This window comes from Bison bison, unplaced genomic scaffold (genome assembly GCF_000754665.1).
Source record: "Bison bison bison isolate TAMUID 2011002044 unplaced genomic scaffold, Bison_UMD1.0 scf7180017864386, whole genome shotgun sequence".
NCBI classification, from domain to species: domain Eukaryota; kingdom Metazoa; phylum Chordata; class Mammalia; order Artiodactyla; family Bovidae; genus Bison; species Bison bison.
Window position 1 is genome coordinate 1723961 of NW_011494958.1, and position 16951 is coordinate 1740911.

Genomic DNA, 16951 nt, shown 5'->3' on the forward strand with positions numbered 1-16951 from the left:
AGGCTATGGTTTTTCCAGTGGTCATATATGGATGTGAAAGTTGGATTGTGAAGAAAGCTGAGCACCAAAGAATTGATGCTTTTGAACTGTGGTGTTGGAGAAGACTCTTGAGAGTCCCTTGGACTGCAAGGAGATCCAACCAGTCCATCCTAAAGGAGATCAGTCCTGGGTGTTCATTGGAAGGACTGATGCTAAAGCTGAAACTCCAATACTTTGGCCACCTCATGCGAAGAGTTGACTCATTGTATAAGACTCTGATGCTGGGAGGGATTGAGGGCAGGAGGAGAAGGGGACAACAGAGGATGAGATGGTTGGATGGCATCACTGACTCGATGGACATGAGTTTGGGTGAACTCCGGGAGTTGGTGACGGACAGGGAGGCCTGGCATGCTGCGATTCATGGGGTCGCAAAGAGTCGGACACGACTGAGCGACTGAACTGAACTGAGGTATGTGGAAACTAGATTTTTGCACCTGATACTGTCACTGCCATTAAATAGTTTTGGAAACTTGTGCAGTAATTTACTTTTAGGGGGTTTAAATTTCCTCCATATTAGTTTAGGCCCATCTAGGGTAAATATATATACACATATACAGAAACACATTTCTATCTTTGTGGGATAGAATCAGTGGCATAATATCAAATGAGGGAATCACTACTTGCTCACTGACAAGCAGTAAAAACAAACAGGAAAACATCATGCATGAGACTTAGAGTTATACTGAATTATGATTCTAAAGTGAGTCAGAATTGAATATATACAATATAAAAATATTAATGAGATATTTTACAGTCCTTTTTTCCTCCTAGGTCTTTGAATTAGTTGTGTGTCTTCTACTTAGAGTACATCTCAATTTGGACGAGCCATGTTTTAAGGCTCAAAAGCCACATGGAGGTTGTGGCCACCGCAGTGGGCAGCACACAGCCAATCACAAAGTTTCTGGGTGAGCCTTTGGTGGGCAAGCACCAGGCATCCGAGTGTGTCAGCTTTTTTTTAATAACATATTTTTTAGAAGTCTTTACTGAATTTGTTACAATATTGCTTCTGTTTTATGTTTTGGGTTTTTGACTGTTGAGGAATGTGGGGTTTTAGCTCCCGGACAAGGGATCGAACCCACACCCCTAAGAAGGTGTGGTTGTAATCACTGGCCCACCAGGGAAGTCCCCATGTGTGTCAGTTTTTAAGACAATTACTTGATTAGATAGCTGTTAAATGACCTAAAAAATTTGACCCAAGTAAATGAGATTTATTGGGTTGTATTTGTAAAAAAAAAAGAATTACTACAAATTTTAAAGATAAACTGTATCAATAGCTGAATTGTTTTGTATAATTTATATAATAACTTTTAAATTTATGTAAATTTATCAACAATATGTTCATTACTACACTGCTCTTTTGACTTAAGAATAGGCAGGTGTGTAATTAAAACTTTAAAAATGAACACAATTACAAATCAAGATTTCAGCAGTTCTAACATCTTCACTGAGTCACAACTAGGAAGGCAGAATAGAAGGCAAGCCAGTTCTGACTTGGTTGAGATCTCTATGTCATAGCCTTATCAGATTTCCATCCTGTTTTATGGGATTCTATAAAAGACAGTTAATAACAGTCTGGGCCATAGCACAGTGTGTTTCAATGAGCGTTTGAGTGTCAAGTACAGACATGCTTTCTAACCGTCACCCCAACCCGTCCTGCTAAGCGCTCATGGTCCTCTACCTCCGGACATGGTCCTCGTGTAGATGGGGAGGTCTTTGGCTGCTCGCCGAAGGACTTCCTGATGGGCTTCTCCTCTAGGCTCTCTCTCCAGCAATTCTTTCTCTGCATAAGAGAGATGGAACTGTGGAAGAAACTTAAATATTAATCAGTGCTCACAAAGGAATAACATATTGATCTACTATACCCGCAAAAAAGGTATTTATAAAATATTAACAGGACATAGCATATATATTCAAAGAGGCAGTGGGGTATGAAATCTGGGCAAGTCTATTCATCCCGTAGTTTATAAATCTAGAAAAGGGGAAAAATGACAACGCTTGCTTCCTCAGATCTTTATGAACCTCAAGAGGAAAAGAGAATGTAAAAGTGTTTTTACAAACTGTAGAGTTCTACCCAAGTATTAGTTATATTAGTAGATGAAATGGCAAAACAAACCGATTAGCTCAATGGATGTAGTTTACAATCAGTTATAATTAGAAACAAAAATAGAAACAAATACATCAAGCAAGTATTCTCATGTAGAGGGAGTTTTAACTTAGGGATAATCATTACATGAATTCTTTAGCACTCAAAAGAAGTAGTCTTTAATTTTACTTCTTATACTGCAAATTTTGTCCCACCAATTTAAAAAAATACTTCTTTGAGAAAATGGAAATCTGTTTGAGTTCCAACTTGATAATCACACAAAAAATTTTAAGTCTGTTCAAACTCCTATAAATATGCTCTAGGAGACATGTACAAGGATATTCACATAATCACTGTTTGAAACATAAAAAACTAAACCCAAATGTCCATCAAGGATAATGGATAAATAACTTGGAGTATAATCCATCCAAATAACTTGAATCCCATATGGCACCTAACATTCAGTGAACTACAGCTGTGTACAACCAGGACTATCAATATACTGATGAACAGATATATAAAATAAACTATTATACACGTTATTTTTAGGGATATGACAAAAATTATTCATGGGACTGTGTACCTTGTTTGGAAATAGTTTTGAGTGATAGAAAATAGATAACATCAAACAAAACTATAATACTGTAAATAGTCAAGAAAGGATAGGGTCAATCTAAGAGAAAGTATCTATTAACTTTCGATTGCTCTGCCTAGAACACTATTCCTCACACTCTCTGGATGGCTCTTTCTCATGCTGCAGGTTTCAGCTTAAATGCCATCTTCTCAAGGGACTTCCGTGACTCCCTTACTCAAGTAGGGACCCTGATAACTTGTCCCCTCCCCTCGCCGTATTCTCCATCAGGTCCATGTGCACTTTCTTTGTGTGGCACACCATAAATTGAATTTATTTTGTTGGTTCATTTGCCCTTTGTCTCTCTCTTTCACAGCCTGTAACCCCACTAAGTCTCAGCACAGAGTAAGTCCTCTGTGAGAACTGCGGAATGGACAAAGGAACAAGTCCCAGCAGCCCTAAGTCAGAGCGTCGAAAATCGAGGCAAAAGTTTTTTTATACTCTAGTCTCTAGCTTTCCATCGTCAGAACCCTGATTCCCACAATTCAGGTAGATTTGTCTCCCTTGTTCGTGTGTAAAATTAATTTAAAACCTAGCACTGAAAATTAGTAAAAGACTTAATAATAGTCAAAAGGAATAAAACTATCAACATTTTATTACATTTTCTACAGAGTTCTGGATCTTTTTAACCTTAGAGGTAAGTTCTAGTGAGTGATAGAACTGGATGGCTCCTCGGTATGTTTAATACTTTTATAAATAAACGTAACACACCGCATCCATCAGGTCCAAAAGACCAAATACTGTTTGGTAGAACTATTACTTATCTAAGACGGATGTCAAAATCCCGAATGCTATCTTGGAATGCACCAAATACGCACTCCCCTTCCTTAGAACACTTCTATGTACAAATGCCTGTCACAGATTTGAGGAAAGGTGACATTTGTAGACATCTGATGGAATGAAAGATCTCCTGGGGTGTTACCTTTTGATAACACACCCAACCTCCAACCCTCCAGATTGTGGCAGTCCTTTGGCCAGTTAATGCAAGTTGTTTTGCTTTTAAGTAGTTTTATCAATTTTAGAATACTTGGAATTTACCAAAAAGTTGAGAAAATGGTATAAGGTTCCCATATATCCTCTCATCAAACTGCTGATATTCCTAATATCTGGTATTAGTATGGTACATTTAGGACAATTAATGAATCGATATGGATACACTGTTATTAACAACAGTTCATAGTTTACTCAGATTTCCTTAGTTCTTATTGACTTATTTCTCTGTTCCAGGGTCCTGTGGAGGATACTACAGTACATTTGTTGTCCACGTTTCCTTAAGTTCCTCTTGGCTATAACAGTTTCTCAGATTTTCCTTGTTTTTGTTGAGCTTGACGATTTTGAATAGTACTACTGAGGTATTTTATAAAGGTGCTTCTCTACTGGAATCTTTCTGATGTTTTTCAGATGATTAGGCTGGGATTATGGCTTCTGTGGAGGAAGACCACAGAAGCAAAGTGCCCTTCTTCTCAAGAGAACAAACAATCAACGTGACTTAGAACTGTTGATGGTGACTTTAATCACCTGGTTGAGCAGGTGTTTTTCAGGGTTCTCCACTATAAAGCGAATCATTATCTCCCTATCTCATCCTGTAGTCTTTGTAGTCTTTGGAAGGAACTTACTACAGGCAGCCTGCATTTTACAAAGCGGGGATTTATTCCTCCCCTCCTTGAGGGCTATGGTCCATAGGGTCGCATGCGTGCATGCATCGGTGAAGGCAGGTACTTCTTTATTTTTTGGCATGATAAGACGCTTCTGGCTCATCTTCAAAATCTCCTGCCCTAGTTCTAGAATCAGCCATTTCTCTAAGGAGTTCTTCTTCCTTTTATTGGAGGATGATATCAGAAATCAACATTTGGAATCAAATACAGTTTTCAGATAAAAGGAGAGTATGATTTCAAAAGGATGTGCAAACTAAGAAAAAAGCAAAATCTAATAACACACAGGAAACTCAGAGAATTGTATTTCCTTTTTTGTTAGTTGTTTCTGACTTAAGAAAAAAAGAAACATATCACCTCATCAGTACCTAAAATATCCAAATTAAAACATAAAACATTGGAAACTTTTCTTAAGAAGAGCACACAGTGTGCCAAGACTCTGATGAAACTGGTAGCTTTGGAAACTGCTACAATCCTTTTGGGAAACAATTTGGCAAGTGACTTAAATTTCCTTTGTCTAGTAATTCTACCTCTGATAACTTACATTAAGGAAAATAACCCAAAATATGAGTAAAGCTCTATGAACAAACATGTTAATAACACTATAATATGGAAACTTGGGATCAGCCTAAAACTCCAATGTTTCAGTGAGAATATCATGTTGTTATTAAAAATGGTAATTGTACTTAAAAATAAACCAATGAAGAACTATTACATGAAAAAAAATAAGATTATGTGCCCTCTAAATACAACTAGGAAAAATACCTAGAAAGAAATTCAGAATATAAACTGGCTAAATTAGTGTGGTGGGATTTGTTTTTTTCTTTTTCTGCCTACTCTTCATTTTAAAAATATTATTTAGTATGGTTATATTATTTTTATATTGGAAGAAAATCTTATGAATTGAAAACTTATATTCTCTCAACAGTGACTAGAAGATATTTACGTTATTTTCTTCTATTTTCTCTTTTCCTACATTTAGAATCTCATTTCCAAATGGCAGCTGAAGTCCAGGACCGTCATTTTATAAGTGAGGGTTCTCTGGCTGCTGATCAGTTAAAAAGACTGGCCCAAGACCTTGCATTTTATTAATGGACTAAGATTATTAACCAGCAAACAAGGACTCTTTATTTCATGACAATGGTCTCCAAACTCTTTTGATCATGTAACCCTATCAGTAAAAGAATAATTGGAGACTGTACTGCTAGTATATGCATATTTAGTCATACATATATATTATTAGCTAATATATTATGTACCTTATATACGAAATTTTTAAAAAAGGAGTTGATGTATGGCAAAACCAATACAATATTGTAAAGTAAGTAGCCTCCAATTAAAATAAATTTATATTAAAAAATACATACATAAATAAAATTTACTTCTTAACTTAAAAAAATAAATAAATAAAAAGTAAAATATGAATAGAGATTTTGCTATGTTTTTCCTCTATGCTCCAACTGATGTCCTGAGCACCCTTCTCCCCGAATATAGTCTCTACTCCTTTTGCTAGAGCATGGCGTAGGGACAAGAGTGCAGCTGTGAAGGTCAAAAAGACTGTTTTGAATGTTAGCTCTGCCACATGCTAGCAGGAGATAATGAGGAACCAGCAAAGGAGACCAAGAAGGAGCTGCCACTGTGCATAAAAATAAAATTATTTCCATGAGAAAGGAGGTAAGAAAATTCTGGAAAGAAAATAATGGCATGGTTAACAGCAAACAACAATGGCACCCCACTCCAGTGCTCTTGCCTGGAGAATCCCATAGATGGAGGGGCCTGACAGGCTGCGGTCCATGGGGTCGCTAGGAGTCGGACACGACTGAGCGACTTCACTTTCACTTTTCACTTTCATGCATCGGAGAAGGAAATGGCAACCCACTCCAGTGATCTTGCCTGGAGAATCCCAGGGACAGGGGAGCCTGGTGGGCTGCCATCTATGGGGTCGCACAGAGTCGGACACGACTGCAGCGACTTAGCAGCAGCAGAGTATAAAGAGAAGGCAATGGCAACCCACTCCAGTACTCTTGCCTGGAAAATCCCATGGATGGAGGGACCTGGTGGGCTGCAGTCCATGGGGTCGCTAGGAGTCGGACACGACTGATCGACTTCACTTTCACTTTTCACTTTCATGCACTGGAGAAGGAAATGGCAACCCACTCCAGTGTTCTTGCCTGGAGAATCCCAGGGACAGGGGAGCCTTGTGGGCTGCCATCTATGGGGTCGCACAGAGTTGGACACAACTGAAGCGACTTAGCAGCAGCAGCAGAGTATAAAGAAAGAAGTCCAAAATCTGGACAAGAGTCATTGTTGCCAAGCCAGGGAGTCCAGCCTTTTCCCTGTGGAGTGGGCAGAATCCCTGAGTAGCCAGAAGCAGCAGAGTGAAAGAGTCAAGCCTCAGCTTCAGAATGAAGGATGGATTTCTGCAGGATCCTCGGAATCCCGGAGTGTGGGCAAGATTGGCAGGGGTGACGCCACAGAGGAAACTGCAATGTGTCAAGACGAGAGGGATGACTGAGCCTCCAAATTAGGGCAATGAGGGAAAGTAACGGGACAAGGGCTGGAACGGGAAAAGGGCTGGAACTGAAAAAGAAAAATGAGGAAGTGACACATTTCCAGAATGTGGGTGCTAGGGGAAGGGCGTGGATGGCAAGCTTCTGGCTCGAACGATGACGTGGTTGGCAGTGGCATGAACACGCGTAAGAAACAGATGAGTCACGGTTTGGGGAAGGAGAGGGTGGTGACTTCAGTCTGTGATGGGCTGCGTCTGTAGTGTCAGTGCAATGATCAAGGATGCATGTTTGGCAGGCAGATACAGAAGTTTGAAATTCATGGGGGAGGTCAGGCTAGAAACAGATGTGGAAATTGTGTCAACACAGAGGTGATAAGCAAACCACCAGAGTGGATGAGGTGATCTATGATAAAAGTCAGTTTTCTCCTTCAAACCTACAATTCAGGCTATGATGAAGGCAAGAAAGATGATAGGAAGGGAAAAAACATGGTAGAGGGAGGAAAAAGAGGCAGGGGAAGAAAGTGAGAAAAGAAGGGAAAAGGCTACCTCTTGGCACTCTAGAGCAAGCCTGCTATGAATGCTATGCCGATATCTGTGGTTTTGTTTTCAATATCCTTTCTCAGTTCACACAGCGTATTTACTGGCCTTTCTGACCACAGCTGCATTTCAAACAGATTCAGGAAATAATTCACAATGATGCTTAGATCTCTTTCTTTCTTTTTTTTTCAGGTTAGCCTACTAAAACCACACTATTATTATTGGAGCAAAGTTTATTTCTATTCAACATCTATGTACTAGACTAAGTGCCAAGGATACAACAATGAGTAAAATATAGCCCTTTGCCTCAAGGACATTTAACCAGGATTAAGAACCCAGAAACAAAAAGTTAGCCAGAATAATCTTTTCAAAATGCGTATTTGAACAAATAACTTTATTTAAAACCTTCTGAGCTGAGACTGTTAGATGTTCCTCAGTATCTACTCTGTCCTTGTAACATGGTTAATGTGAAGTGAAAGTTGCTCAGTTGTGTCTGATTTCTTTGCAACATGGACTATATAGTCCATGGATTCTCTGGGCCAGAATACTGGAGTGGGTAGCCTTTCCCTTCTCCAGGGGATCTTCCCAACCCAGGGATCAAACCCAGCTCTCCTGCATTGCAGGCAGATTCTTTACCAGCTGAGCCACAAGTGAAGCCCAAGAATACTAGAGTGGGTAGTCTCTTCCTTCTCCAGTGGATCTTTCTGACCCCAGCAATCGAACTGGGGTCCCAGCTCTCCTGCATTGCAGGCAGATTCTTTACCAGCTGAGCCACAAGTGAAGCCCAAGAATACTAGAGTGGGTAGTCTCTTCCTTCTCCAGTGGATCTTTCTGACCCCAGCAATCGAACTGGGGTCTCCTGCATTGCAGATGGATTCTTTACCAACTGAGCTACCAGGGAAGCCGCATGGTTAACATGGCCACTGAGAATAAAGACCAAACTCCAGTCTTCTGTGCAACCAAATGTGGCCATATAACCAGCTGAATTCTAAATAGAAGTGGAAATGGCATCAGCAAATTTTAGAAAGTGTCCTTAATAAAAAGACATTTACTTCCACTCCTCTTTTCTACTTTCTCTGGTCTGCTGCCTGGAATGTAGATATGATGGCTGGAACTGAAGCAGCCATTTTAGGTCAAGAAGTAACGCTGTGAATAGATGCTATGTATGTTAGAGTATCAGGAGAGGAGCCTGGGTGCCCAGCAGCTGTAGAGTAGCTACAGACTCTGAAAGTGAGAAAGATTAGGTAAGTTGTTATTTTTTTATTGTTGTTTTTGGTAGCTGACAGCCAACTAATGAACCACTAATATGATAATTATAAGAGAAACATGTCTACCTTCAGCTCTGTCTTTCTATCAACCTATCTACCATCCATCCATCCTTGTGTCTGACTCCGAAGCAGAAGTGGAACATATAACATACTTAATATTGTAAATATAATACTTATACAGTGGAAAAATAATATGTACCAAGTAAAAATTCAACTATTTAACATATTAATATAAAAAAACCACTAGGCTCAATAGGTTTGCAATATTAATAAAAAGACATAAAACTCATTCTTTAGACAGCAATATTTCAGATTTCCATCTTTAGGAGATAACTATACTAATATTTTAACTTACTTCTTTCGAAGGATTCATTGGTAATGTAAAGATAGTTTTCCAATACGACCAGACAAACATTGCAAAAAGTAGATGATAAGCAATCAGGCACACAACTAAAATGAGAGAAACAAAATTATCACTGTAGTACGCGAATACACACTGCAATCATGGTATCACGAAAGGTATACCTGTTCTAAAATAATCAAAGAATTTAATTATTTAGCTACCATCCTATGATCAGAACCCTCCCATCTGTAAACAGGCCCATCTATTGGCAAAACAGCTACAGGAACCTCTCTTAAATTATAAAAATAAGGAAGTTACGCCTGCAACTTTAACTATAAACACAGTGTTAAACAAACATTAAAACATTCAGGCTTTAATAACTTTGCTTCACTAACAAAGAATAGCAAAAGCAAAATAAGCTATTTGCTTATTTTGTTCAGCCTGAGTCAAATCTGGTGTCCCTATTTCAGCAACCACAGTTTTAACCAGAGATCATCTGAACAAAGAGAGAATTCCTCCAAGAGGAGTTTAAGTTTCTTACTGACCACATGCGATGATTAAGAAAAGCATTCTGAATATTCTTCTTAGATAATGCATACAAACACACTCCATGTTGTGTATTGGCCTTGAAACCCTATGTAAATCTAAAATATTAATTTGGTACCCAGTGTATTGGATAATACATTAGTATATAACTTAATTGTGTAGAAAAAATATGTGAATTTAAAATATAGCATGTTTGGTATTTTTAAACCTTTAACAGCAATTTCAGCTTTTTAAAGGAAGATGATATTTCTGTCACAGAATCATTAAAACATCCAATTATCTAATAAGGCACCTAAAATCAGTGTGAGATGATCAAGGAATAGAGCCAATGATCTTTTTCATGAATTATGTAGGTGACTCAGGTACGGGGTCACACTCTGTGTGGAAACAGGAGATTGTTGATATTCCTGTATCTGCAAGCCACCAAAGTCTTTGGCACAATGACTGCAGTTTCAGGCCAGAGGTCTCTGCTAAGCGTCTCAGAGAATTCAGCCTGAGATGTCTTTTTACCCCATCTTGACTTCAACATTCTCAAAGTATCATTTATTAATCAAATCTAAATGAATGCTATTTATTTTCTCAAACTATCTTTAAAATTTCAGATCTAAAGCAATGATGTATCTTACCTTGTTCTCCAATGTTTTCCATGGACACTATAGAAATAGAGAAAAGAGACAGGCAATATGTTATATGAAGCTTATAGCAAACACAGGGCCTGAAAGAGACATAAGGTCTTGAGTAGGTTAATAATTTAGCTCTTTCCAAGCCAACGTTCTTTAAATATTTGTTAGACTGTTCAGAGGACAGGTGAGTATTGTGGAAGAGGTGGGGAGGGGAGGCTGGGCCTTCAGCCAGGCCCTGCTAGGCATCCCAGCCTTGGCTCCCACGCAGGAAAGAAACCCCATCAAGTGTGGCCCCGGTGAGTCTTCCTCCTTTATTGATTGGTTTCTCAGGTTTCCTTTCAACTACAGAGTTCAGATAAAGGTTCGCGAGCTCATCACACTCCCAGAGACACCGATTGCTCTTTGTAAGCTGGCAACCACTGAGTTAGCTCTCCAGAAGGAAAATTAAAAAAAAAAAAAATCATGTCCACTGCACAGACTTCTCTTGCCGGATTTCTGAAAGTACACATTCTTATGCCCAATGGCTAACTGCTTCCTACCGTACAACGAGGGGCCCGAGAAACTGCCGTCTCTGAGGGGCTGCTGTGAATACTGCAAGGTGGCAGGTAGATGAGGACTGGGACCACGAGCTCAAACCAGCTGGGACAAGAAACCCGACTCAGTAACCCTAGCCGTTTTCTTTCTTTCTGTTTTTGTTTTTGCCATTTAAACTTTTTATTTTACATTGCAGTACAGCCGACTAACAACGTTGTGATAGTTTCCGGTGGACAACAAAGGGACCCGGCCACACATATACAAGGATCCATCCTCTCCCAGCTGGAGAAGGAAATGGCAACCTACTCCAGTATTCCTGCCGGAGAAACCCCACAGACAGAGCACAGAGGAGTCCGGCAGGCCACAGTCCCTGGGTTTGCAGGAGTTGGACATGACTTAGTGGCTAAACCACCAATCACTACCATTCTGCCCCAAACCCTCCCCCATCCAGGCTACCATATAACACTGAGCAGAGTTCCCTGTGCTATGCTCCCTGTAGGGAACAGTAGGTCCTTGTTGTTTATCCATTAAAAAATAGCAGTGTGTAAATGTCCATTCCAAACTCCCTAACTACCCCGCCCCTCATCCTTCCCTCTTGACAACTATATGTTCTCTAAGTCTTCTGCATGGTCCGCTTGCTTTGTTTCCCATGCGGTCTCCCTCCATTTGTACTCAAGTCTTCGGGATGGTCTGCCTTATCTCAGTAGTAGCAAGTCTAGATTTGACTTTGTTTCCTGATGCATTTTTGTTTGTATTCAGCTACTAAAAGGCAGACAGGATTTTCAGCCTTTGTCCTGGAGTATAATTTCATTTGCATTAGTAACATCGGAATTAGAGGGTAATGCTGTGAGAGATTTTTAAGATTACCTGATCAGACCAACCTCCTTCCCAGGAGGGCTACAGTTCAGTCATTTCTCGAGCCAGTGGGAACCACAGTTTTGGAGAGCAGCCCATTCTCTTACTGGACTGATTTAAGAACGACTGTAAGATCAGGGTGTGCCGAAATGAGCCTCCTGTGGATCCTACCTATGATACACAGGCTTCCAATCTGTAGCTATAAACAGAAAATCTAAAAGGCAGATCTTCAGATTTCTCACCAATCTTGATGTGGCTCCTTTAAATATTTCCTGGTCTTTCAATTTCTGCTAACATTCCTGATCCCCAGGATGGGACAGGCAGAATGAGATGATCTTTGACTTACAAATGGCCTGTAACACAAGTGTGCTTGCTCATCAGAGGCAAGAGTGAGTCAGAGGGCACTTTCTCACAGAATCCCTAAAGTGGCTGATGTAGGGCAGAGGAAGGACAGAGCTGTCTTTTCTGTCCAACCCCACTACTCCTATCATGCATTTCTCTCTGGGCCCTGACTTCCCCTTCTTTAAAATGCTCTAAAATTAATTACAGTTCTTCCTTGGATCAAAATTTCTACCCCTGCAGCTAATCAAAGGAAATGCAAAAGCAATTTGAATCCATTTGTGCATTTATGTATGAATGACCCTTAATGACCATTCCAGAGGTTCTGGTGTTTTAATGAAAATGTATTTGCTAACCTATGACTCTAGTTGTCAGAACTAAACAGTAAAACAAAATGACATTAAAAAGAAAAAGTATGATCAGTATGAGGTAATATGTTTTTTGCCCTGGACTGTTACTATATTGGCTGGATATGCATTCAAAGGTATCTTCTGAAGAGCTATTTCTGTCCTTCACAGCTTGCTTTTCTTTAATGTACTTCAAAATTCACAGATTTTTTTTTTCAGTTAAATGATTTACTCGTGGATGCATGTTTATGGAAAATAATTCTGATAACATTTATAGAGTAAAATGTGAAAGTCCAAAAAGGTTGTATCAATTATACTCCACAAAAATTCTGAGCCTATCAAATTTCCTATGAATGTAAAATGTCTTTAATTTTTGTCAACATTTTGCCCAAAATAAAAATCACTGTTTTAATATTCATTTCTCTGATTACTAGTGAACTTTAAAAAATAATTTTTATTTAAAAAATTAAATGATTGGTTTTTCCTATCTCCTCTGATTTTTTCTATCTCCTCTTTTACTTTTTGAGAGCCTTTTATATACTCTGTGAAGTAATCCCATATTTGTTACATATGTTCTAAATAAAGTTGTGTATAACTACTTTCAAATGACTTAATAAATACCAGTAAAAATAAACAATCTGCCTGCATTGCAGGAGACCTGGGTTCGATCCCTGGTTCAGGAAGATCCCCTGGAGAAGGAAATGGCTACCCACTCCAGTATTCTTGCCTGGGGAATCCCATGGACAGAGGAGCCTGATGGGCCACAGTCCATGGGGTCACAAAAAGTCGGACACGACTGAATGACTAACACTTTCTTTAAATGGCAGTGCCAAAACTTTGAAACTGACCTATGTCATTAACATATGTATGGACCACACTTGGTTGTGCTTTATTTTACTGAGGAAATTGATGTTCTTGCAACCATGTTTACCTCATTATGAGGTCAATGGTTTATCTTGTAATTTTTTTCTTTTTGCTGCACCAAGCATCATGTGGGAACTTAGAATCCTGACCAAGGATCAAACCTAAGCCCCCCTGCACTGGAAGCTTGGAGTCTTAACCACTAGACCACCTGGAAAAGTCCCTGTCATAATTTTCAACTTAGGGGAGGAGCTGTCAGTTTCAATATCCCTCTCTATGACAAAACCACATAGAATACAATGTTATTTTCTCTTTCATTCATAAATAACCATTTAAGGTTATTTACTCACGTTTCCAATACATATAGATTAATATATAAAGACAATATATGGAAAATACAGGCTCAATTTTGGAAAAAATAGATGTTAAGTTAAATGTAGTTTAATTATTTATATCAATGTGAGAATTAAATAGCAATACTGATCATATTTATGACAGATCTTCCAAAAATAATATTGGATTTTAATGTGAATTTTGAGTTTTATCCAGTATTACTTAATTATTTCACAGAATTTCATTTTGGTCTGTTTAAAAATTAGGCTGATACTTATTCTCCAACTGCACACATATAGAAATTTCAAATCTCTTATAAACACCTTTACTATATTTTCTAATAACCAGTTTTTGAGGTAAATGAACATAGCTATTTATATTTTTATTAAAAGAAAATGGAGGCAGATGAGCTTTACTACAAGTCACAATGAGCAGCATATTAGTTACTTCTATCTGAGATTTTTGTTTTCAATTTTAAAGTTTTATGCATGTGACGAAAATATTATGACTTTGGGTTCTGCTGAATCTTATTAAAATTAGTTCCTTTTTGAAGCAAAACAACTAGCACAGAGCATCTGTCTCATAAACGTTTGCCGAATAAAAACATTGACAAACAGAAGTAAACATCATGAATTTGAATCACGTACAAGTGGAATCCCAATGCAGACCTATGAGAAACAATTCTTTCTTCTGTGGACTCGGAAATTTCAAGAACAGAGTTATTTTTTTCACCTGTCATCTTAGCACACTGTAGAAACTCAACTAGTAATCTGCAGAACCAAAAGCAACCTATCTGCAATGCCTGCTGGCCTACACCCCCCAGAAATGAAGACAACACCGCATTACACAAAGCAGGGACAGAAGACCAAGTGGTACCTGATCCCCTAAAAAAGGAAATTCTTGAAGAAGGCATTGGTTTCCACTGGGCTTCAAGCAACTTTAAAAGAAGACAGAAAGGTTTTATACGTTTATAAGGTTTTGCCTCTTAATTTTGAGTCTTCTTTAGTATCTTATTTTTTAATAGGTCAGTGTGTCAAAATCATAAAGAACCTTACCAAGCATAACAGAACTAAAGAGCAAAGACTCCAGATGAAGACAGGTGAAGCCCCGCTCCATCTCTGCCTCCCGCTAGTTTCACAGTGACCCTGTTTAACAGATATTCCACCATGAAGTGAGTGCAGGAGTAACAAATGCAGTATTACTAGAGCTGCTGTGGAATTAAAAGAGCTAATAAGTGTAAAGTACTTAACACAGGCTGGCACACAGTAAGCCGTCCAAATATACCAGCAATTATAATACATGACAGTTAATTTTGTGAACACTAATTGTAAAAGATATCATAGAGGAACAGGGACCACGAATGAAGAAAAACTACAAAGAGACAAGTTATATTTGTACAAACCTCTGAAAGACATCCATGCAAAATTCTGACTGCAAACAGGCTTTACAAAGTGAAAAAAAAAAGGTGAAAAATGACTTAGATTTCATATCTTGCCTTTAATATAGATGTGTCATTCCAGAAACTTGGGAGTAGAAACAATGATGGTGGGACTCATCCTTACAGAGGGTGATGAGGAGACACAAAAATCCTATTGCTGATACGGCAGTCAGTCCACACAAGACCTTCACTTTAAAGAGAAAAGACCTATATTGGATGTGACACCATCTGTTCAACATAATGAATAAAAACAATGACTTCAAAAAAAATGCCTACTTTTTATAATCATTCCAGAGAATTAGACGTAGTTTACAGCTGGCAATACGAGCACCACTGTTCTTACCCTAAAATACTTCCCCTGCCCATCTGGTGGCCACCTAAATACACAGGATAGTCACACTGTGGGACATGATTTTAATTTTCATTTCAGAAGTGTATCTGCCTAATTTTATCTTGGATTAGCCTAATTTCTTTCGGGTTTCTTAGCCTACCATGATAATACTTTGCTTTGGAGATTTCTAATATTCCAATCTACCTGCAGGATGTAAAACTCCTCCCTGATTAATTGCAGTACAATGAGGAAACAAGACCTCTGCCTTGTTGAAAGAGCCTAAAGAATTAAAGTACTTTCTCGGCACTGGTGGTATATTGGAAGAGAGAGAGGAGGAATGATAAATTATTACCAGTATTAGCAAGAATGTTCCTTTTGGCAAGAGTCAAATAAAAGCTTTTAAGAATTACATCTTGGAACCTGGAACCATCAAGAAACTTCAAGGCTGGTCAACTGGGCAGCCAGTTGTGTCTTCCAGCTATGCTTTCTACAGCTTAACCCACTTCCTCCCTCATTAGTCATTCCTCTAAGAAACAAACTGGGATATTAGAGAAAAGGCTGACTGCTCAGCTATCAGGTTAGAACTGATGTGTGATACTTTTGTCGTAGTATTGATCCTTAAGAAATTCTTGTATAAAAATCAAACAGATAAAACCAAGGATGCAGAGTCAGAATGTCAGCCACTAATAACCCCGAACATACCAAAGGGTGACACACTGCTTCTTGTTCCAAACCTGGCTTAGGTAAACATCCTTAAAAATACACACTAAAAAAAAAAAAAAAAAAAAAAGATATACCTCACTTATCTCTTCTGTGTGAATTATCAAGTTACATTTAACCCAAGGGTCAGTAAACTACAGTTCTCAATTCAAATACAGCCAGCCACCTGTTTCTCTAAACAGAGTTTTTTGGAACACAGACACACTCCTTCATGACACAGCTATCTCTCCGCGGCAGTGGAGAGCTGGGTAGTTGTGACAGGCAGAGTACAGCCTGCAGAGCCCAGAATATTCACCATCAGGCCCTCTATAGAGAAAGCCCTTCAACCCCTGTATGTTCGTTCTCCAGAGAAACAGAACCACAACACTATGAGACTAGATATCAATTACAAGAAAAAAAACTGTAAAAAACACAAGCACATGGAGATTAAACAATACGTTTCTAAATAACAGGTTACTTTTGAAGAAATCAAAGTTTTGAAGAAATCAAAAGGGAAATCAAAAAATTCCTAAAAACAAATAACAATGAAAACACGACAACTCAAAACCTATGGGATGCAGCAAAAGCACTTCTAAGAGGGAAGTGAAAGTGAAAGTCGCTCAGTTGTGTCCTACTCTTTGCGACCCCGTGGATTATACAGTCCATGGAATTCTCCAGGCCAGAATACTGGAGTGGGTGGTCTTTCCCTTCTCCAGGGGATCTTCCCAACCCAGGGATGAACCCAGCTCTCCCACATTGTGGGCGGATTCTTTACCAGCTGAGCCACAAGGGAAGCCCTCTAAGTGGGAAGTTTATAGCAACTCAAGAAACAAGAAAAACATCAAATGGGCAACCTAACTTTACACCTAAAATGACTGGAAAAAGAAGAAGAACAACAACAAAAAGCCCAAAAGTAGCAGAAGGAAATAAATCATAAAAAACAGAGCAGAACTAAATGAAAAAGAAATGAAAGAAACAATAGT

General features: G+C 38.8%; 1 protein-coding gene across 1 annotated transcript in view; it reads right to left on the minus strand.

Moving 5' to 3' along the window:
* Window positions 1–10440, minus strand: part of ZDHHC2 (zinc finger, DHHC-type containing 2) — a 36249-nt gene extending 25809 nt beyond the window's left edge. Inside the window, exons 1-3 of the mRNA XM_010858375.1 lie at window positions 10235–10440; window positions 9075–9169; window positions 1718–1838 (exon numbers count right to left, since the gene is read on the minus strand). Of these exons, the coding sequence (XP_010856677.1) occupies window positions 1718–1838; window positions 9075–9169; window positions 10235–10256 (238 nt within the window). The 5' untranslated portion in view covers window positions 10257–10440. The remainder of the gene's footprint in view (window positions 1–1717; window positions 1839–9074; window positions 9170–10234) is intronic.
* Between the last annotated feature and the right edge of the window lie 6511 nt (window positions 10441–16951).